This window comes from Lontra canadensis, unplaced genomic scaffold (assembly GCF_010015895.1).
Source record: "Lontra canadensis isolate GAN:19392208 unplaced genomic scaffold, GSC_riverotter_1.0 scaffold7, whole genome shotgun sequence".
Lineage (NCBI taxonomy): Eukaryota > Metazoa > Chordata > Mammalia > Carnivora > Mustelidae > Lontra > Lontra canadensis.
The window spans coordinates 33,587,247-33,609,852 of record NW_022631001.1 but is presented as its reverse complement, the minus strand read 5'-3'; the positions used below and the strand labels follow the sequence as shown (position 1 = coordinate 33,609,852).

At 35.9% G+C, this 22,606-nt stretch overlaps 1 protein-coding gene across 2 annotated transcripts in view; it reads left to right on the top strand.

Annotated features, from left to right (window-relative positions):
- The window catches only part of RNF141 (ring finger protein 141), a 36,931-nt gene that overhangs the window by 4,161 nt on the left and 10,164 nt on the right, over window positions 1–22,606 (top strand). For both annotated transcript variants that reach the window (XM_032853468.1, XM_032853469.1), the window contains exons 2-4: window positions 7,315–7,507; window positions 10,081–10,189; window positions 18,771–18,952. In XM_032853468.1, the coding sequence (XP_032709359.1) occupies window positions 7,365–7,507; window positions 10,081–10,189; window positions 18,771–18,952 (434 nt within the window). In that variant the 5' untranslated portion in view covers window positions 7,315–7,364. The remainder of the gene's footprint in view (window positions 1–7,314; window positions 7,508–10,080; window positions 10,190–18,770; window positions 18,953–22,606) is intronic.

Sequence of the window (22,606 nt, the reverse complement as noted above, 5' to 3'; positions counted from 1 at the left end):
CCCTCTCCCTCTGCCAGCTGCACCTGCTTGCACTCTTCCTCTCTCAAATAAATAAATAAAATCTTAAAAAAGTAAATAAAGTCACTAACTGCACTAGCCCCTAATAAGAGAGTCAGCCTGTCCTTTGAAGCTTTGAAACCAGGCATTGACTTCCCCTCTCTAGCTATGAAAGTCCTAGCTGACATCTTCTTCCAGGAGAAGGCTGTCTCATCTACACTGGATGTCTGTTGTTTAGTGCCGCCACCCTCATGTCTTATCTGAGATCTTCTGGATAACTCCCTGCAGCTTCTGTATCAGCACTTGCTGCTTTACCTTGCACTTTAATGTTAACAGAGATGACTTCTTTCCTTAAGTCTCATGAACCAACTTCTGCTAACTTCAGACTTTTCTTCTGCAGCTTCCTCACCACACACAGCCTTCTTCGTAGAATTGAAGGGGGTTAGGGCTGTGCTCTGGATTAGGCTCTGGCTTAAGGGAATGGTGTGGCTGGTTGGATCCTCTATCTAGACCACTTAAACTTTCTCTGTATCAGCAGTGAGGCTGTTTCACTTTCTTATCATTTGTGTTTAACCTGGAGTAGCACTTTTAATTTCTTTCAAGAACATTTCTTTTGCATTCATAACTTGGTTAACTAGTACAAGAGGCCTAGCTTTTGGCCTATTTCAGCTTTTGGCATGCCTTCTTTACTAAGCTTAATAAGTTCTAGCTTTTGACTTAAAGTGAGATGAGTGACTCTTCCTTTCACTTAAACACTTAGAGGCTGTTGTAGGGTTATTAACTGGCCTAATTTCAATATTGTTGTGTCTCAGGGAATAGGGAGGCTAATGTAGAAGGAAAGAGATGGGGAAACAGCTAGTCTGTGGAGCAATCTGAATATACATAACATTTATCAATTAAGTTTGCTATCTTATATGGGTGCAGTTCATGGCACCCAAAAACAATCAGAATAGTAACTTCAAAGATCACTGATCACAGATTATCATAACTAATAAAATAATAATGAAAAAATTGGAAATATTGCAAGAATTACTAAAATGTTACAAGAAATGAAGTGAGCAAATGCTTTTGCTCCAAATAGATTTGCTCCATGCAGGGTTGCCACACACCTTCGACTTGAGGGTGGGAGGTAAGAGGCAGTATTCGTGAAACACAGTAAAGCCATGTGCAATAAAGCAAGGTGTGTTTTTATATCCTGCCAGAAAGTACAAAATTATAGGTGGCATAGTAGTATGAGACCTGCTAGTTCTTTGAATCTTTTTACTGGAGATTTATCTTTTGCTGAATTCTATGTCAGTAATTGGCAAATTATATTCCTATGCTATACTATTACTGCATGATCTAGAGGTAATTATTTGATAATATCAAATAATGAATATTTCTCAACTTATATACATGTTAATTTAGTGATACATTTTTCAATTTTTTCAATTTTATATTTTTCTTATATTTTTAAAATTTCAACTTCTCTCCAAGTGATTAATAGATGAATGAACAAATTAGCAAGTCAAAAGAATACTAAGTGAACAATAATAAAAAATACTGTCAACAATATTTATTTTGTCCGTTCATAAACATTTATTGTATGTTTATGTATCTACCAGAAGAGAGAACACAGCTTCTGTCCTCAGGAAGCCCACAGAGAGGGATGGTCAAGTGACCTAACTGATGATATGTGCTATTTTATAAAAGAATGTGCCGAGTCACCAAAGAGGGACACTGGAAAACCTGTGGCGGGTGGCTAGAGGGTGGCCACAACAGACTGTTTTTGTGAACATGCCCCTTTGGTTTGTTTTTATAATGCATATAGATGACAGAGCCATATTTTTATGCTACTGATGCATATTAAAATTAATCATTATCATTATTCTATGGTATTCAAAATGAATTGTAAATTCCAGACCCTGTCCACTGAAGCAGGTTAAGAACCACTGTCCAGGCTCTCTTAGCGTCTAAATAGTGTCACCTTTTAATACAGGAGTTAGTGATTAGGTTTCCCAGATACCAACTGCAATTACAGGATAAAAAGTTAACATGCTGCCTCAAATTATAAACCTTATTCAAAGTTAGACCATCAGATCAAAACAATGCAGAAACAAAGGGACTATTTTCTAACTCAATAAATAAGTGACCATGGTTTCTTTTTAAATATCTGTCTGATAGGCACATTGGTTAAATTATTACATATTTTCTTAAATATTAAGATCATATGTTTCAAAAGTTTAATTTTTTTTTTTGTTAAGTGTGTAGGTGTAATTTAAAATTTTCAGCCTAGTTAGTTAGAATTTTTTACAGTATTTGGATTGGATTCGTACATGAAAGCTAGAGGGAATTTAGGTTTCACTTTGGGAATGAAATACTAGGTTAGAAGTCACCTACTCTATTTCTCACCCAAGCAAAAGTCTTCTCTAAAACTTACTTATTAGATGAACTTCTAATCTTTAAACACCTCCACACTTCCAATGAAAACAAACTGACATACAGCAGGGCCCTTAATACCTCCGGATAATTGTGGATGATAGGAACTTTTTATTTGACCTGAATTTGCCTAATTCACACTTACTGGCCATTCTTTTCACTGTAACTATATAAAATAAATCTTTCTTCCTCTTTTACATGAAATATCTCCAAATGTTAGAACAAACCAGTTGGTTGTTACTGAATTATTATCTAGAATAAGTCACTTTTTTTTCCCTTTTCTAGATCCATAACATCTTGTATACTCTTCCAGTTATGTTAAAATGATTAATACCCTTTAAAAATGTGACTGCCTAGGGGTGCCTGGGGTGGCCCAGTCGGCCAACTCTTTATTTCAGCTCAGCTCATGATCTCAGGTTTGTGAGATCAAGCCCTGCATCAGACTCTGGACTGGGCATGGAACCTGCTTAAGATTTTCCCTCCTCTTCTGTCCCTCCCTCACCTGCCCCTGCCTTAAAAATATAAATAAATAAATAAATAAATAAATAAATAAATAAATAAACTTTTAACTGCCTAGGGCTGATTACAGTACTTCACTGTGGTAGACCCATTACAGAGCACAATAGGACTAGGGTCTTGATCTGGACATCTGCTTCTAGCAAGAGTTTAGGGCTATTTTAACATCATCTTGTCCTTATTTTACTGCTGACTTATTTTGACTGAAACCTTCACACTTTATATTTTAATTGCTTTTAAGCACATCTTATCTGTGTGTTTTTGTGCAGTTGACTTTTCAAAACATTCAGGGTTTAACTTTTAGTCATATATGACACAACTTATTCCATTTCAGAAAATCATTATCAGTTTCAATCTTGATCCTAGGACTCAGTGGACACCATTCATTCAGACCAATTTTAGCCATCCACTTCGATGGGCAGGCTTGCAGGCTTGTTTCAGGTCGTCAGTAAAACGGTAAACAAACCATCACTTGGTACTGGTCTCCCTCTCCCTCTACTTGAGTCACTCTAGCCTTTTTTATTAACTCTCAGGCACCATGCTCCTTCATACATTAGACTTCTGCCTATAACCTCTGCCTAAAATGTCCTTTCCTCTCCATGCTTTTGTCCCTATTTGGCTAACTGATCTCAAGTAAAATGTTTGCCTAAGGATTTCCCTGACACAACACTAGGTCAGACCTCCCTTTTATAGGCTTTTGTAGCACCCTGTACTTGTTTGGCTTAGCTTTTTTCATCTTATAATTTATTTATTGGTGTGATTGTTGTCTCTTCCCTGCTTTGTCATATGCTCCATGATGGCAAGAACCATGGTTTTTTTTTTTTTTTGCTCACTATTGTATCTCCATGGCCTTAAAAAGGCCATTTACCAACACCAGTTTACAACCCCAACTCCTGATGATGTTTTTACACATTTTATACATTTATATTTTATACGTTTGAGTTAGAACAAGAAAAATAAGGACAAAATGTGCATGTATATGTGTGGTGTATGTCAGTGTGAAGTTACTGCCTTCTTGGGAAAGACTTATTTTAACATTCTTCTACTTTCCAAATTATACATGGTTCTCTTTAAGTTTTTTGTTAAGTTTTGGGGTATTTTGTCTATTTTTGGAAACTGTCTTTACTGAGAATAAAAATAAATGTGTACACCATGGGACTTCGGTATTTTACTAGACTATGAAACCAGAAATTAATGTTGAATACCCTAGAGACCATCTCTAAACTAAGATCTTTCTCTTTGGATACAGTTGCTATGAATCCACTTGGCTATATTTAAAATACATAATTTCGCCTTCAGAGATTTTTTTGGTGACATGGGTCTTCCTCAATGACTTCCTTTCATTTATCTCTGTAATGTAATATTTATTGTTGCCAAGTAGGTTCAGATTCAAAACAGTAATTGTTGGGTTTTCTTTTTTAGGTATAATTTTACTTTTCCTTTATTTAATGTGACTGAAAGAATAAATCTCAAGAACAGTAACTTAAATTTTAATGCCAAAAGCAAATTTACATATTTATGGTTACTGAAAACTCTTATTGTAAATGGTTTTATATTTTAGAGTTAAACACATTTCATAAATATGTATAAAAATATAAATAAATAAAATATATAAATAAATTTTATTTACTTATTGTAACTAAATAAAATATAAATAAAAAATATAAATCAATAAAATATGAATAGGTATTAAAAAGAGTTAGACCTTTATTATGTTTTAATTAAATAATAACACAGATTTCCTGGCAAACTTTTCCTATAAAATTGTTACTATTTAACCTGCTTTATATGAGCGTTAATTTGTGTGCAATAAAAATGATAGTTTTTGGTAAGTAGATAAAATGGAATTTCTTGGGGAGGGGAATCAGATCATTTTAATTGTAATTCTTTTTTCTTCTCTTTTTAAAAATATTTATTTATTTATTTTAGAGAGATAATGCACGTGTGAACATGTACCCTCACATGCAGGGGCAGGGGCAGAGGGAGAGAGAATCTCAAGCAGAGTCCCCGCTGGGGAGCAGGGCTTATCTCACCACTCTGAGAAAATGACCCCAACTGAAATCAAGAGTCGCAGCTCAATCAGCTGAGCCACCCAGGCACTCCTGCTTTTTTCTTCTTCTAACTTTATATTACAAAAAAAACCCTATCAGCTATGTGACTTTGTTATTTTAACCTCTCTGTGCTTGTTTCCTTAACTATCCTGTTTCTTCATCTATGAAATGGTAATTATGGGGATTTGAATGACTGTTCATGAATATATGTAAAGTACTTAGAAGATTGTCTCTTCAGAAGATCACAATGGGAGTGATCAAAAGTATTCGCTGCTTTTACTATTAGTAGTAGTATTTGTGATGAACAGGGATTTTCATATTAAGTTACAGAATAAGTCAGCATAGATAAAAATACTAAACTTTATTTTCTATTTTAACCATATTCTCAATACTTAATATTCTGATAAATCATTATTTACCAAAGGAAAAAACTTTGTAGAATAAACACATTCAGTTCTTCTCTAGCCACAATTCATAGACTTACATCTTTCAAGACTTTAGTTGTTCAATAAATGTTTTGTGATTACTTTTTTAAGTCAATTCAACAACTTATTGATCTATATTGATAGTAGATTATTAAAGTAGTAATCTAGCCTTTTAACTAGAATATCACCTTCATACCTAGAAAACAAATTTTATAAACTCTAAGTTTAAAACACCTGGAAAAGTTGAAAAGCAAAAATGCTGTCTTTTTTTCTTTCCTAAGCAGAAAATGGGAGGTGCTTAAATTACCTAATATTTTAATTTTCTTAGGTTTTCAAACCAAAAACCTGTTTAATTTGCATATATTTTACAATCAAAAGTAAGCTGCACATTTACAAATAAAGTAATTCAACAACAAATGTTATCTGGCTGATGTAATTATATATGATTATATATCTTCATATATCATAGTGGTCAAGAATATGAACAGTATACCTTATGACCCAGCAATTGCACTACTGGGTATTTATCCCAAAGATACAAATGTAGTGATCTGAAAGGGCGTGTGCACCCCAATGTTTATAGCAGCAATGTCCACAATAGCCAAACTATGAAAAGAGCCTAGAGGTCCATCAACAGATGAATGATAAAGAAGATGTAGTATATATACACAATGGAATACTATGCAGCCATCAAAAGAAATGAAATCTTGCCATTTGCAATGATGTGGATGAAACTAGAGGGTATTATGCTGAGCAAAATAAGTCAGTCAGAGAAAGACAATTATGATCTCACAGATATGAGGAATTTGAGAAACAAGACAGAGGATCATAGAGGAAGGGAGGGAGAAATGAAACAAGATGGGACCAGCAAGGGAGACAAATCATAAGAGGCTCTTAATCTCAGGAAACAAACTGAGGGTTGCCTGAGTAGAGGGGTTGGGAAGGGTGGGGTGTCTGGGCAATGGACACTGGGGTGGGTATGTGCTGTGGTGAGGGCTGTGAAATGTGTAAGACTGATGAATCACAGACCTGTACTTCTGAAACAAATAATACTTTATATGTTAATTTAAAATATATATATGCATTTTTAAAAATATATATATAGTCATTTAGGGACACCTGGGTGGCTCAGTCCAATAAGCGTCTGCCTTCTGCTCAGGTCATAATCCCATGATCCTTGAATCAAGCCCCAGAGGGAGGCCTGGGGCGAAGTGGGGTTGGAGGGGGTCTCTGGGGGTGGTCTCTTTAAAACAACAGTGGCTATGAGGTTAGACCTGGGGCACCTGCTTTCAGAGCTGCCTCTCCCTTTATCCCCAGGAGGCAGGAAGTCCCCATGCCTGCAGGTTTCTGAAGATACCTCCTCTATGCTTTTCTTGGAGTGGGGAAAGAGCTTCTCCACCGAAGCCAGTTTCCCTGCCAATGCAAGGTGCTCCCTTGTCTGGGTGGGAGTTCCTGCTGTGCCACTTCCTCTCTGCAGCTCTGGGTGGGTTTCCTACACTCTACACCCAGTTCTCCACATTTAGAGGGATAGCATCTACCTCTCAGGGTGGCTGCGAGGGCTGCCTGGTACACAGCAAGTGTTCAATAAACACTGGTTGTGGTCATTAGTGTTCAAGGCAAAAAAAAAAAAAGAGAGAAGCCTGCTTTTCCTTTTCCCGCTGCAGTCCCCCTGCTTGTGCTTGTACTCTCTCTCTCTCTTTCTCTGTCAAACAAGTAAATAAAATTTTTTTTAAAAAATCATTAAAAAGTAAATATATAGTCATTTAAATAAATTCCACCTTAGATACATTTAAGTCTACTGAACTCTCACTTAAAGGTATTCCTAGTTTTTCTTATTTTCTTGAAGTGATGAGTATATTGCTGTTTTTATAGTGTATATAAAAGTAACTTTTATATATATTTGACAGATAACTATGTGAAGCAACATTGTTTCTGGATTTCAAGACATCCTTTCATCATGGGACAGCAATTTTCAGATCAGACACAGTTGGTTCTTAACAAGTTACCAGAAAAAGTAGCAAAACATGTCATATTGGTTCGAGAAAGTGGCTCCTTAACTTATGAAGAATTTCTTGGGAGAGTAGCAGAACTTAATGATATGTAAGGCTTGCTCTTTTTCATTTTATTTTTTCTATCTGACATGCCCCACATACTATGACTGTGTAAGAGGTAACCAGAAATACTGATTGGTAAGACTGAATGTTTCAGTAGCAGCAAGCAAATATATATTGAGTACCTACTGTAAGACCTGCTATGTGGTTATTTTAAAACATATATAGGAACAATGAACCAAACAAACTTAAAATTGAATTTTAAACACAGGCTTATAAATCGATTCTTATTTGAAAGCACTAAAGGTATGTAAAATAGAAGAGAATAAGCCAATTAACCACTCTAGAAAAAGCTTCCAGGTATAGTCAAAGGGCACTCAGGTTTCTATACATCAGCCAATTCATCTAGTTAATAAATAAATCTTCTGTGTTTGTTCACTGAGCATTATTTTTGCCAGAGAAACACATAAATAGTAATAATTCATTTGTCACCACCAAGGAATAAGGTATTTTTAATTAATATTTTCTAATTAGCTATACCATCTTCAAATCTCTTTAACACTTAAATAGATTTCTAAGATGGAATTTAAATTTCTCTGCCTTCTAAAAGTACATATCTAATAGAACTGTGCCTTTTCTTTGTGAATTTTTCCTTTATTATATCAGTTATTATACTGATCTCTATAGAAGCTATTAAAATAGAATCTACTGTTACTATCCAGTCATGAAGAATAAAGAATGTCTTAAAAGCTAGTTATCTTAGAAGATAGTTTATTTTAGAAACATCAGATTTCCTCTGAAACTAATAATACATTAATGTTAATTAATTGAATTTAAATTTTTTTAAAAAGAATTTAAAAAATAAAAAGAAACAGTGGATATCATTCATTTAAAAAAAAAAAAGGAGAAAGAAATCCTGTATGGATATATGGATGGATCCTGTATGAATATACATATAAATTCATAGAAAATAAACTCTTAAGTATACACACTAAGTTTCTGGGAAATTGGTGAAAAGGGAGGCAGGAAAGGGAGATTGTACATTTTACTGTGTATAATTATGTATTGTCTGATCTTTTATAATAAAAATATAGTCACAAAACTCTGGCATTTTATTTTATTTATTTATTTATTTATTTACTTATTAAATTATCCAAATGGTAATATTTGAGGCATTACTTCTGGGACCATATTCTTAAGGAGTAAAAATGGATTAAGAATTTAATAGTATCATGAATGGAATGCTTTTTTAAGTTTATTGTTTTGATTCTGATGAAGAGTAGTCAATAACATTTGCCATCCCTTTAGAGTCTTAGAACTTACATACGTAAACCATCTGTTCTTTAAATTTTTGCCTTTTGGCTTTAAATGCCAGATAAGTATGTCATGTAAAAGGATACACAAGCTAAGCTTACTGTGTAGTACAAAAATGATGGTAAAGAATATCTTACTTTTATTTGTTTAGCGTAGGACATTGACTGGATTTAGTTCTTAAAACTGATTTCCATGGGTCATATTTGAGCGTTTCACAAGGGCAATGCTGCCTGAGAATTATAAAGTTAAATCTATACAGAAGAAGAATGGCTTGATAGCTAGAAATAGCTGGGTACTAGCGCAGATAAATTACTTTCACTGGCAGACTTTGCTACCTAGGGTTAGTTGCTTCATTGTCACTGGCCTCTAGTTAGCTGTACATCGTTTAGTTCAAAAGTGATATCGCCACTGGTGCTCAAAGAGAAATGTGACTAATGATAAAAGGGAGCCACAATACTTAAGTATATCTTTGATCTAATTTAAATTGGCATTAATAAGAAGATACTGAATCTTCTAAAAGTTATATTTTTATGCTAGAATCCTATGGCTCTCTAAATTAAAATTACTCTGCTAGAGGAAAACAGCAAAGCTGTATTTAAGGTGTCTCAAAATCATTTGCTTTGATCCAGTCCCAAATTGTAAAAAAAATTTTCAGAGTGGTGTGTGTTGTTTAAATTAGGACTCAACCAAGAGCAAGATTTTTTCATACTTTATACATCTAAGGCAATACTCAAAATGTAGATAAGTGAAACTAGCTAAATTTCTTCTCTAAGTACCTGATTCCTTGGGCATGTTTTTTCTAGATGTCTTTGTTAAACATTTAAAAGCCGTGGAGAGAGGCACCTGGGTGGCTCAGTTGGTTGAGCAACTGCCTATGGCTCAGGTTGTGATCCTGGAGTCCTGGGATCGAGTCCCACATTGGCCTCCTGCTCAACAGGGAGTCTGCTTCTCCCTCTGACCCTACCCGGTGTCATGCTGTCTCTCTCGTTCTCTCTCTTTCAAATAAATAAAATCTTAAATAATAAGAATTAATAATAAATAAAGTAAAAATCATTGAGAAAGGGCATAAAAAGATTTGTAAATATTCTGTCAGCTATGCTGTTGATGTTAAAAACGTAGTTGTATGTTTATAATCAAAACATTTCCATCCCAGTGTTTAAGAATCTACTATGATCATTATTGTTATCTGTCTCTGTATTTTCTTCAAATTTTTTTCTCTGTTTTAAAGTGTTTCTTGAATCTGGTTTCATAGCTCCATTGTTTTATAAGACTTTTCATAAAATTAGCAAATGTGTTTTCTCTTTGCAGAACTGCTAAAGTGGCTTCTGGCCAGGAAAAACATCTTCTCTTTGAGGTACAACCTGGGTCTGATTCCTCTGCCTTTTGGAAAGTCGTTGTACGGGTGGTCTGTACCAAGGTGAGAATGATAGAGACTTCCAACTCTGAACTTAAATTCTTTTGGTGATTAGAACCACATTTAATTGTGTAGTATAGTAGAAATAAATGTTAATAACTTGTTAATTATTAACATTTATTTGTAAAACTCTATAAAACACAGTTTTGTTAGTGTTATTGCCTTCCCAGTTAACTGTTTGAATCTCATTGGTTATACAGTTGCCATATAGCAGAGATTTTTATAATCAAAGGAGGTGGTAGTAACCTCTTACCATTCTACCTCTCTTTTCGGATTTTAGCTGGCTGTGGAATCCTAAGGTGATACCCTACTTAGCTCTAAGATGACTCCCTAAAAATTAAAGTTATCTTAGGAGATCATTTCTTTTAAGAAGAATAGCTTCATTCACTTAATAATTTAAAAATCCATTAGAAAGATTTGAGTATTTTTAGTTTTGTGTTTTGGTTTTTGTGTGATTTTTCATTTCTGTTTTTAGAAATTTTTAGTTACAGACTGGATTTTTCACCATCAGTGTACTGTCTTTTAGTTGGTTTTTAAATCTTAGGTGATTGAGTATTGCTAAAAAACATAATAGCAGCTGTCATAGAGTATGAGTAAGACTCATCCACCAATGGGTAGATTAGAGAGGTGGTAATTAATCTTTTTGAGGCCATAAACCTTTTGTTGAAAATGAAGGAATGCATTTTATTAGGCCTTCTCCTACCCCAACTCCTGCCCTAAAACAAACAATAAAACCATCCATATGCATGTAAATAATAAATTGAGCATTCATGAATGCCCTGAATTCCATTCCTGATCAATCTGTAAAGAACTACTGGGTAAGAACATTTTTTTTACTTTAGTGTCATGGACCCTGGAGGTTACCCAAATAATATGCCATGTTTTCCCAGTGGGTCGATTGCCAGTACTATGCTTTAAGTGTAGAAGGATTGATTATGGATATTTGATCAAATTAGATGTTCTAATCAACTTAAGTAGTAAAAGAACTTTAAAGAGTTTAGAGAAGCAAAGACAGAGAGATGTTAATTCCATACTTGGCTAAGTGCCTGAAGGTGAATGGCACTTGTTAAATTTTACAGTTGATTTAGAGAGAATACACAACATAGTTTAATACCATTTAGCTCGGTCTATCCACACTAAACATTTACCTATGTTGATTATTTTTTGTAAACATATAATGTATTATTAGCCCCAGGGGTACACGTCTGTGAATTGCCAGATTGACACACTTCACAGCACTCACCATAGCACATACCCTCCCCAATGTCCATAACCCCACCACCCTCTCCATACCCCGCCCCCCGGCAACCCTCAGTTTGTTTTGTGAGATTAAGAGTCTCCTGCGATTTGTCTCCCTCCCAATCCCATCTTGTTTCATTTATGCTTTTCCTACCCCCCAGACCCCCCATGTTGCATCTCCACTTCCTCATATCAGGGAGATCATATGATAGTTGTCTTTATCTGATTGACTTATTTCGCTAAGCGTAATACCCTCTAGTTCCATCCACGTCATCGCAAATGGCAAGATTTCATTTCTTTTGATGGCTGCATAGTATTCCATTGTATATATATACCACATCTTCTTTATCCTTTCATCTGTTGATGGATATCTAGGTTCTTTCCATAGTTTAGCTATTGTGGACATTGCTGCTATAAACATTCGGGTGCACGTGCCCCTTCAGATCACTACATTTGCATCTTTAGGGTAAATACCCAGTAGTGCAATTGTTGGGTCGTAGGGTAGTTCTATTTTCAACTTTCTGAGGAACTGCCATGCTGTTTTCCTTATGTTGATTATTTTTAAAATCCAAACGTTGAAGAGCAATATGATAGCTGTCAGAGAACCATCATTAAAAATTTTTGTATTATTTATTACAGAGGTAGCTAATGTGGTACTAGTGTGGGCAGCAGTGTAACTTTATACAGTGTATAATATGTTACAAATCATAGTAACAGAACTCACATTGAAATACCAACGACTTGATCCAACATCCTGTTTGCTATTTATACTTGGATTCCTAGACTCGAAACTTGTATACCAACCGCATATTTTGTCCATTTTCTGGGTTTTTTTTTTTTTTTGCTTGTTTTTGTTACTGGGTTTATTTTATATTTATGTTAAATTCATTAGGGTTTTTTCTTTTTACAGTGTTATTAATGCACATACTCTCTAAAGAACTCTGGGAATCCTCAGCTTTTGACTTTGCAAAAGAATAAAGTAAAGAAGAAATGAAGAAGTGAGCTAAAAACCTGTAAAATATATTCAGACAGGCTCAGTATCTCCCATACTCCCATCATCCCACAGCTGCAAATTTATACAGCACATAATGTTCAGGATTATATGAAAGTCAACTTCAAAGGACACAAGGGTGAATTTATAAGAACTCTAGCCCTAAAGGTTATTTCTGAAAAACAGACATTCTGGCTCCTTTTCTTGCCTTCTCCACAGTAATTTTCTCTCTACCAGGTTTCACTTTCAGATTATCCATAAGACAGATTCCATGCCCTGTAGGGGGCTGTAACTATAGTTCAGGCTTCTCTTCTCATCCAGATTACTTTAGATTCTATGATTAATCCCAGACTTCCAGACTCTTCTCTTAATTCTAGGATAACCTTTCTAAAGCACAGCTCTCATCAGATCACTTTCCTGGCTAAAACCCAGCAACAATTCTTCACTGGCAACAGAATAGTCCCAGCTTAACCTGACATTCAAGGTCCTAAACAATCTACCAACCTAGACTATTTTTTCTGTTTCAGTTACCACTATCACCTTTTGCACTCCAGTCTCACCAGGGTTAACTAATTAAAGGCTGTATAGCTGTTACTTTCCCACACGGTGGGAAATGAGCCTCTGCTCATTGGTTCCTTCAGCGAGTCCATTCCTCCCTCATTTAAATTGCTATCGGTTACAAGTCAGCTTGTACAAAACTCCTGTTACACTAGTTTAAAGAAGAACACTATGTATTTTCTCAGTTTTTAAGAAATCCTTATACAAAGTGGCTCCCAGATTGGTTAATTCAAAGACCTAGCAGATCCCTCTTCTCAGTTCATTGGATCACTATCAGCTCGTGTCCCCTTCTTATACATTGACCAAAGAGCTACGATTACCATGATTGGTTTAGGTTAGACTAACCAGGACTGACTCTCGAGTCATTTCAGGGAGTGAGAGACACAAAAACAAAATCAGGGCTCTGCTGGCAATGAAAAGTGGGAATGGCTTGTGGGTAATCAGGTGATAGTTTCTCCCATATCTTTTTATTCCTGCATGGTTAGACTTAATGTCTCTAAAGGTCCGACTCAAATACCATCTCATCCATAAAGTCTTCCTTAATAGAAATTCTCTTGCCTCTTCCAAACTCCAATAGTATTTTATTTATACTTCATAAACTAAATTCTACACTAAGAATAAAATTATTTAGTTTCTAAGCTCCCCTAGTAGATAGTAAGTTCCCGAGGGCAGGAACTCTGTCTAGATTCATCCTTTTATTCTTATGGCCTGTACTGCTTTGCATCTGGTAGGAACTCAGTATATGCTGAGTGAACAAAAATCTGTAGAAGTACTCTCATTTTAAATGACTGGGATAGGCTTAAGTTTTCCTTGTTGACTGATACAGTATAATACCTAAATTACATTCTCTCTCCCTCTTTACCTCATAAAGTACTCAGCTCATGTTGAAGACGCCAGTATAAACTGTAGAGAGCTGTGGGAATATGAATATCGGGCTTCCGATCCCTTGGTATTCTGTTGCTCCTCTTTGGCAAACATAGAATTAATGTTTAAGATGTTAATTTACTGTTAGTCAAATTCCTTTCACCTCAGTATCTCTAACCATTACATCTGTATGCACTTAAACAGCTTTCCTAAGACTCTAAATAGAAAAGCACAAATATTAAAGACCTATACAGGGGTGCCTGGGTGCTCTGTCAGTTAAGCATCCGACTTTTGGTTTCGGCTCAGGTTATGATCTCAGCGTCATGGGATCATGCCCGGCATCAGGCTCCACGCTGACAGAGTCTACTTGAGATTCTCTCTCTCTCAGTAGGCAGGCAGAGTTCTCATTTGTGTAATTTTTCTTGATTTTTAGATCTACTCCAAAGAAATGTTTTATTTGCATTCCCTAGGTTCTTACTGAAAGAATCTATGAGAAGTCGATGTTAACATTAGAAAAAAATTGAAATCCTATGTGAAAACCTGATTGAGAGGAAATTTCTAATTTCTTAATCTTAAGCAACTAAACAATTGTACTATAACCTTCTGTATTTACAAAAAGACCTTTTCTTGACTGTCATCGGCTATCATTATTACCCTCAAACAATATTTAATTCATTATAAAAAATTAAATGATGTTTGAATGAAATATTTTGTGGGAATAATATTAGAAAAATTAATGGGTTAATTAAAATTATAGACTAAGGTGGCTATTAAGAAACTTCATAAATTGTATTATTTTCATCCATCTTGTTACTTAGACCAAAACCTTGGCACCAGCCATCCTTGTCTTCTCTTTTTTTCTCCTATCCCACAGTCAATCCATAAATGAATCCTGATGGGTTTCTCTTCAAAATATATTCAGAATCTGGCCAGTTGTCACTATCTCCACTACTACTACCCTATTGTTAGCGACCATCATCTCTCACAAGGCTTATGCTAATAACCCCCTAACTGGTCTCCCTGCTTCTGCCCTTGCCCCCATAATTCTGTCTAATCTCAGCACAGCAACCAGTCTGTTCCACATATAATCTGAAATGAAATCAAATCATATTAGTCCTTGGCTCAGAACTTTCCAGTGACTTTCCATGCACTTATAATAAAAACCAAAGTTATTACTATGATTAGCGAAGCCCTATATGTTCTGTTTCACCTCGTCCCCCCACCCTTATCCTCTACCACTCTCATTCCCTCTCTCATTCTAGTCCAGCCCCCTTGCACTCCTGGCTGGACTCCTTGTGTTCCTCACCCAGTGCACTTCTGTGTGACAGCCTTCACACTTCGAAATATTCTTCCAACCTGGAATGATCTCTCCCCCGATACTCAAATGACTCATTCCTGCTCCTTTTCCAGTTCTTAAATATCACCTTCTCTGTGACGCCTTCCCTACAACCCTTCAGTATATCTTCTTCTCCATTTAATTTCCTCCATAACACTTATTTCCATTTCACCTGATCTGTACTTTGTCTCTCCTGCCTATAGTGTAACCTCCGTGAGGGCAGGGATTTTGTTTATACACACTAGGTCACCAGTGCCTAGAACGGTGTACACAGTACATAGTTATGTGCATAATATCCATATAATGGGTACTCAGTAAATATTCGTTGCATGAATCCTATGATTATAGTAGCTTAGTTTGATCAATCTTGCTATTAAATACCAAGTTTATAGGAATTATTCCCTTATTTCTTCCAAACTCTGCAGTTCCAAAGGAAGTCTCGTCTAGTTTCCTCAGCTCTGAAAGTCTGTTGTAATGGCCTCTATGATTTCCTGTCACCTTTGATTCTCTATTTTTGTCCTCTGTCTCACATATAATCTTTTATTACAAAAAATCATACATATTTGCATCTCCATATAGATTTTACCTTCCCAAAATATCCTCAGTTTTAGAGATTTATGTTCACAGTACAGAATCTGATTCATAATTGATTCTTAGTTTTTTCTCACTGCCTTCTCAAATAATAAACAGTTGATACATGTTAGTTACAACTATTATTATTTTCATTCCAAACTGAAATGTTGATAAAATTTTTTAAATATGTAACCTATCTACTTCACCTTCCCCTATGCCCAGTTCCATGAACACATTTCAGAACCTACTCTGCACAATTTTAAGGCCTTCTCTCCCTCTTCTTGCATTCATTTCTTTGTAAATTTTTTTTGATATTGTTTGTTCTGTTAACTTTGATATGTACTTAGTAGATTTCATTGCTTCTGTTCCCATAGTCTTCCTTACCATCCCCTGTGCTAAAAAAACGAAATCTTTGCACCACACCCAGTGCTCCATGCAATACGTGCCCTCCTTAATACCCACCACCTGGAACAATGAATACTGTTACGTTGAAAAGAAATTTAAAAAGAAAAAAAAAAAAGAAACACTTTAAAAAAAAGATACAGAAAATATCTGAAGAAGAAATAACCAAAAATTTTCCAAATTTGACTAAATTTGGCATATAGTAGGTGAAAGAACCCATAACCAGCTGACCCACACTGCAAGAAATCTAAAAGGAAGTCCTTAAGGCAGAAGAAAAATCATGCTAGATGGAAATATATACCTACACAATGGGCAATGAGTACTAAAAATGTTAGCTATGTCAAAAATTTAAGAATATTTTCTGTTATTAAAGTTTCTTTGAAAGATAATTGATTTTTAAACAAAAATAACATGAATGTAGTTCGGAGTTTATAACTTGCACAAAGGGAAAATGTATGCCAACAAATGCATAAAAGTAAAGGGAGGGGGAGAATGAAAGTGTACTGTTTAAGGTTATCATAGCTGAAGTGTCATACCATCACATCAATGTAGACTGGTGAGATAAAGATGCATGGCTATAAAGCATAAAGCAATAAACTGTATAGCAGTTACTAAAATAACATAGTAGAGGATCAAAGGAGTGAGTTAACTAAGAAAATAAAATAACATGATGAATGGCTAAAATGAATAATAACAATAATAGATTAATAACACAAAGTGTTGGTGAGAACGTGAGGCAATACAAATTTTTAGACACTATTGCTGGGGGTATATTTTGTTATCACTTTTAAAAATACTTGAGAGTATCTAATAAAGCTGAACATATGAACACTGTATGATGAAATAATTTCACCCTTACACATTCCTATATGTATATAACTATACATATATATGAAATTGAATATTATAATGAGTAAAGTGAAGCATATTTACACAATGGAATATTGTAAGCAAGGAGAATAAAGCATACTACATATAATAATATAAATGAATTAAAAAAAAAAACAAACAGAGTCTTTCACATTGCTAGTCTGTCACTGATTACTTCAGGTTCTTCCAAGAACAGTACCCTTTCAACCCTATTTACTTTGATCACTTCAAAAGAAAATATATGACCCGCTCTATGACTCCCTAAGTCTTATGAAAGCAATATTTTCTCTCCTTACCTCTTACCTCACACTTGCCCCAAATATCTCCTCACATTAAGAATGTAAGCTTCAGGGGCGCCTGGGTGGCTCAGTGGTTTAAAGCCTCTGCCTTTGGCTCAGGTCATGATCCCAGGGTCCTGGGATCAAGTCCCGTATCCGGCTCTCTGCTCAGCAGGGAGCCTGCTTCCCCCTCTCTCTCTCTCTCTGCCTGCCTCTCTGTCTGTCAAATAAATAAATAAAATCTTAAAAAAAAAAAAAAAAAGAATGTAAGCTCCAGGGATTTGCCTGGGTGGCTCAGTTGGTTAAGTGTCTGCCTTCGGTTCAGGTCATGATCCCAGGGGCCTGGGATTGAGTCCTGCATTGGGCTCCTTGCTCAGCAGGGAGCCTGCCTCTCCCCCTCCCTCTGCCATTCCCCCAGCTTGTGCTCTCTGACTCTATCTCTCTGTCAAATGAAAACAATCTTTAAAGAAAAAAAAAAAAAAATGTAAGCTCAAGTGAGGAGAGGTACAATCTGTAGGCCACTGGTTCCACTTCGTATTAAATGAATTTTTTGCCAAAGCAAAGAGGGGTGCTCGCCAAAATGCAAAATAGCCTCCTGGGAAGAACTCAACCACTTTTTGTTAACATTTACTTTAATGTAATTTTCTTGCTTTAGTTTGGAAATTCTGGCAAAAACTAGAACTTAAGATATTCCAGAAAACAAGTAGTTGTTTCAAGTATAGTAGAATGGCATGTGGGTGTTGGATTCAAATAAATCTTTTAGTTAAATTCTTTAAGAAATTAAAAAGAATTGGGGCGCCTGGGTGGCTCAGTGGGTTAAGCCGCTACCTTTGGCTCAGGTCATGATCTCGGAGTCCTGGGATCGAGCCCGAACCGGGCTCTCTGCTCAGCAGGGAGCCTGCTTCCTCCTCTCTCTCTGCCTGCCTCTCTGCCTGCTTGTGATATCTCTCTGTCAAATAAATAAATAAAATCTTTAAAAAAAAAAAGAAATTAAAAAGAATTGTCAATACTGATCTCTAAAATTCATTTTTTAGGTCTGGGAGAGTTATCTGACTTCATCAACTCTAAACAGGGTGATGCCTAATCAACCCTACAGGGTTATTTTGAGCATCAAATGAGATAAATGTGTGCAAGTACTTTGAACTCCACTTCATTTGCTCAGACTCTTTCTCTTGTTAGGTAATTTGCAGACTTTGAAAGCTTTTATTTCCTACGGTGTTTGACTAAATATTTGTTCCCCCTTTTTGGGAAAAATTGACCAGAGAAGAGGGATGGGTGAATTAGGTGATGGAGATTAAGGAGGACATTTGCGATAAGCGCCAGGTGTTGTTTGTAGTAAATTCTACACCTGACACTAATATTTCACTGTATGCTCACTAACTGGAATTTAAATAAAAACTTTTAAAAAATGGCCAGAGAAATTATGAACTTTTTTTCTTTCTTTCCTTTTTTTTTTTTTAATTTTATGTTTAGATCAACAAAAGCACTGGCATTGTAGAAGCATCACGGATCATGAATTTGTACCAGTTTATTCAGCTTTATAAAGACATCACAAGTCAAGCATCAGGAGTATTGGCCCAGAGCTCCACTTCTGAAGACCAAGATGAAAACTCATCATCTGTAACATCTTGTCAGGCTAGTCTTTGGATGGGAAGGTATAGAATGCATAAGAACCATATTTCTCTTGTTTTCTAATACTGAAATCACAGTAATACTTTTGCTGGTCCCCTTGTGATTTCTGAATCACATTACTTTTTATCTCAGTTGTGTTGTATCCCAGATAAGCTTTTGGATTATTCTGTGCTTCAGGATGTTGTTAGAGTGCTAAATTAAAGAAAAATTAAAGTGGCTCACACCAGCTAATGTTTCTTTCAACCCAGTTTCCATGAATGCACTCTCCACTCTACATGCTTGCATTTAATAACAGAGGATATTAATATCTCTCTTATAACAGGTATTTATGTTATTAGACAGTCAAAGCCCTTCAGGGAATTAGGTCTAAGAATCTGGCAAAATCATTCCAGTTTTCCTTTTAAATATCTGACTAATTGGAGCATTAAAAATTGTAAATATTGGCAGACCATTCAGGAATGAAAAAGTAGTTGGTGTACGAACTGCATATACTGAGTTACCAGAAGGAAATGAAGTCAGCCAGAGTTTTCTTTGATGGCGCTTGTTTACTCAGGCCTAATGTATTATTGTTCTATCTAAACTTTCTTTTCCTTCTCTGTAATGCTCTTGGCATGTGAAAGCTTCCACCTGTTGCCATTTGACAACCATGACCATAATTTAAATTTGTAAATGCCTCATTGGAAAAAGTCTTACGTGGGTCCAGACATGTTGACATCCTGTCTTATTGTCATCCTGAATGGACAGCAAAAATCTGTATTGACAGTATTTTTTACCTTAAAATTAAGAATATGCTTAGCAAGAATTTCTCTTTTATTGCTTGATTTACAGTTGCATTTTCTGGTCCATTCTTAGCCAACTGGTTTCCAAAACTATATTGTGGTAAATCTGTATCTCCATTTATCATTTTCTGTTTATCATTATAGGATTGTTTGGTTTTCTGGGTTTGGGCTGTACAAGTGGTACTGAAATGCCAAGTGAGTTTTAGAACATGATAGGCAGTCTTTAGGGTTTTCTTTTCTGTATTTTGTAAAGTTAATCTTTCACAGACAGGTGTCTGATTTTCTGCTTTTCTTCCTCTCCCTGTTCAGAATGGCAGTTTTTGTTGTTGTTGTTGTTGTTGTTGTTATTGTTTTGTTTTGTTTTGTTTTAAGTATCTTGAAAGCTGAGACTAGGACTTACCAGGATATTTAAACTGTGTGGTAGCAAATGAAAGTAATACTTTTTTCTTGTAGTCATCTCAGTGAAAGAGGTAAGGGTGTTATCCCTGGAAACTTAGTGCCTCATTGGTAGATTAGGGCTGCTTCTTGCCTTTGTATGTTTTTGGTTTTGAGTTCTACCCTGATACTCTAGTTCATAGAAAAACAGACTTTTCAAGTTGAAGGTGTTTTAAAGGATATTTATTTGGTTTAGTCTTAATATCTGATACATGTTTTTGTTAATGGTTTACATTTATTGAGTACTTACAGTGTATTAAGCATTTTGATGAGTGCTTTACATATAAACTCATTAAATCCTCACAACAACCCCAAAGGGGATACAATTACTGGTCCATTTCAGAAAATCTGAGGATTAGAGAAATAAATGACATGGCTAAAAATTAGCCTAGCCGAGATTCACATTCAGATGAGGCTGGCAATACAACCATGCCCCTAACCTCTGCATTATTACTCTCCAATGAGTAAGGACTGTACCACAGAGCTTCTTAAACTTTGTATTCAGTGGTTTCGAGGAGGAACTTGAGAGTCTGTCAAGCTCCCACATGGAGTCACTGCTGCTGATCCACCAGTAAGACTTTGAGTAGTAGTCTTGTCACATTTTGTCCAGCTTGTACTTGAACATCTGAAGGTATATGGGACTCAGTCCCACACAGACACAAGCCTTTTCTTACACAGATGGCTCTAATCACTGTGAAATGTTCCCTTTCGCATTATATTCCTCAGGACAGCCAAAATCTGACTCTCTTGAGGCAGCATAGCACAGACTCTAGAACGAAATTGCCTGTGTTCAAATCCTGACTCTACTCCTAACTGTGTGACTTTGGACAAGTTATTAAACTATTTTTCCTCTTTTTCCTCATTTTTTTAAGAGAGGATGATAACAACAATATCTGCTTCATAGGATTCTTGAGAGAACTAAGTGAGTCAAGATATGTAAAATGCTTACAACAGGGCCTGGCATGTAGTAATATGTAAGAGTTCACTGTTGTTGTTGTTGTTGTTTTTTTCATTATTTTAAAGTGGCAGTGCCCTCTGGATCCCACCAAACAAATCTGTTCTCTCTTCAGCCCTTCAAATATTTGAAAACATTAATCAGATTCTCACTGGTCCTTTGTTCTGCACAATGAGCATCCCCACTTCCTTTGGCCTTTGTTCTATGGGTCTCTTTCCTATCCCAGAAGCTTTCCTGGAAAATCCTTTATCTGTCAAAATATCTTTCAGGGTAGAGGCCATAGAACTCAATATCCCATTCTACAAGTGGTGTAACAAGGACAACTAGAGCAAGACCCTTTCTCCTTCCTTCTTCTAGTTAGTGTACTGCTAGGAAGGTATCAAGAAATCAAATGAACATTGTACAGCTTCCGCTGGCTGCTTCTGTGTTTCCTGTGCTTTCTTTTAGTTCTGTCCAGAGCAGTGCTCTTCTTCACAGCCTTCTAACCTTCAGAACTCTGTCCCTCGTTTTGGATTCAGTTAAGTCTCTGCTACTGACACATCCTTAGACAAATTATAAGCTGCTCAAAAGCAGAGACCCAGTTCATCTGGGTCTGGTCCAGAATGTAGCACCTAAGAGATGTGGAAACATTGAACTGAATATATCTAGAAAATGAGATGCGTGTCCATCTACGTTTCATTCAGTTTCCCCACTTTGATTCAGTGTCTTCCTTCTTTTGCCCATAGGTTTAACCTATTACCCACATCCTGACAATGTGTCTTTTGTAATGTCCCTTTACTGGGCCCTATCTCCCAAGTGAATTGCTGAAGTAAGGATCTGATTGATTTTCCTCCCTCTAGAATGTCCCATACTGCATTCCCAATTAGTCTTCCTAAATACAATTTCAGTGGGGGTTCACTTTTCTTTTGATCAAACTCTGATTCTAGTTTGCCAATAAGAATAAGTTTAAACATATTTTGACATTCAGGGATCAGATTGTTACATACACACTCCAGAAGTATTTTTTTTTCCTACCTCAACAACTTTGTTTATTCACCTACAATGTCCTCTCTCAAAGGTATGTCGCTTTTCAACCTCATCTTTCCAACAAATTTGAAATACTCATTAATACTCATTTGTTCCTTCTTAGCACTTACTACTTACATATTTGACATTTGCTTATATTCTTTTTTATGTTCAAAATGACAAATTTTAAAGTGGTATTTCTTGTGTGTGTGTGTGTGTGTGTGTGTGTGTTCAGTTAGCCACTGTATAGTACATCATTAGCTTTTGATGTAGTATTAGTGATTCATCAGTTAAGTATAATACCCAGTGCTCATCATAGCACGTGCCCTCCTCAATACCCATCACCCTGTTATCCCCTCCCCCAACCCTCCTCTCCTCTGAAACTCTCAGATTGTTTCTCAGGGTCAATAGTGTCTCATAGTTCATCTCCCTCTCTGATACCACCCCCTGCTTTGGATTTCCCTCCCTTCCCCTGTGGTCCTCTGTGCTGTTGGTTATGTTCC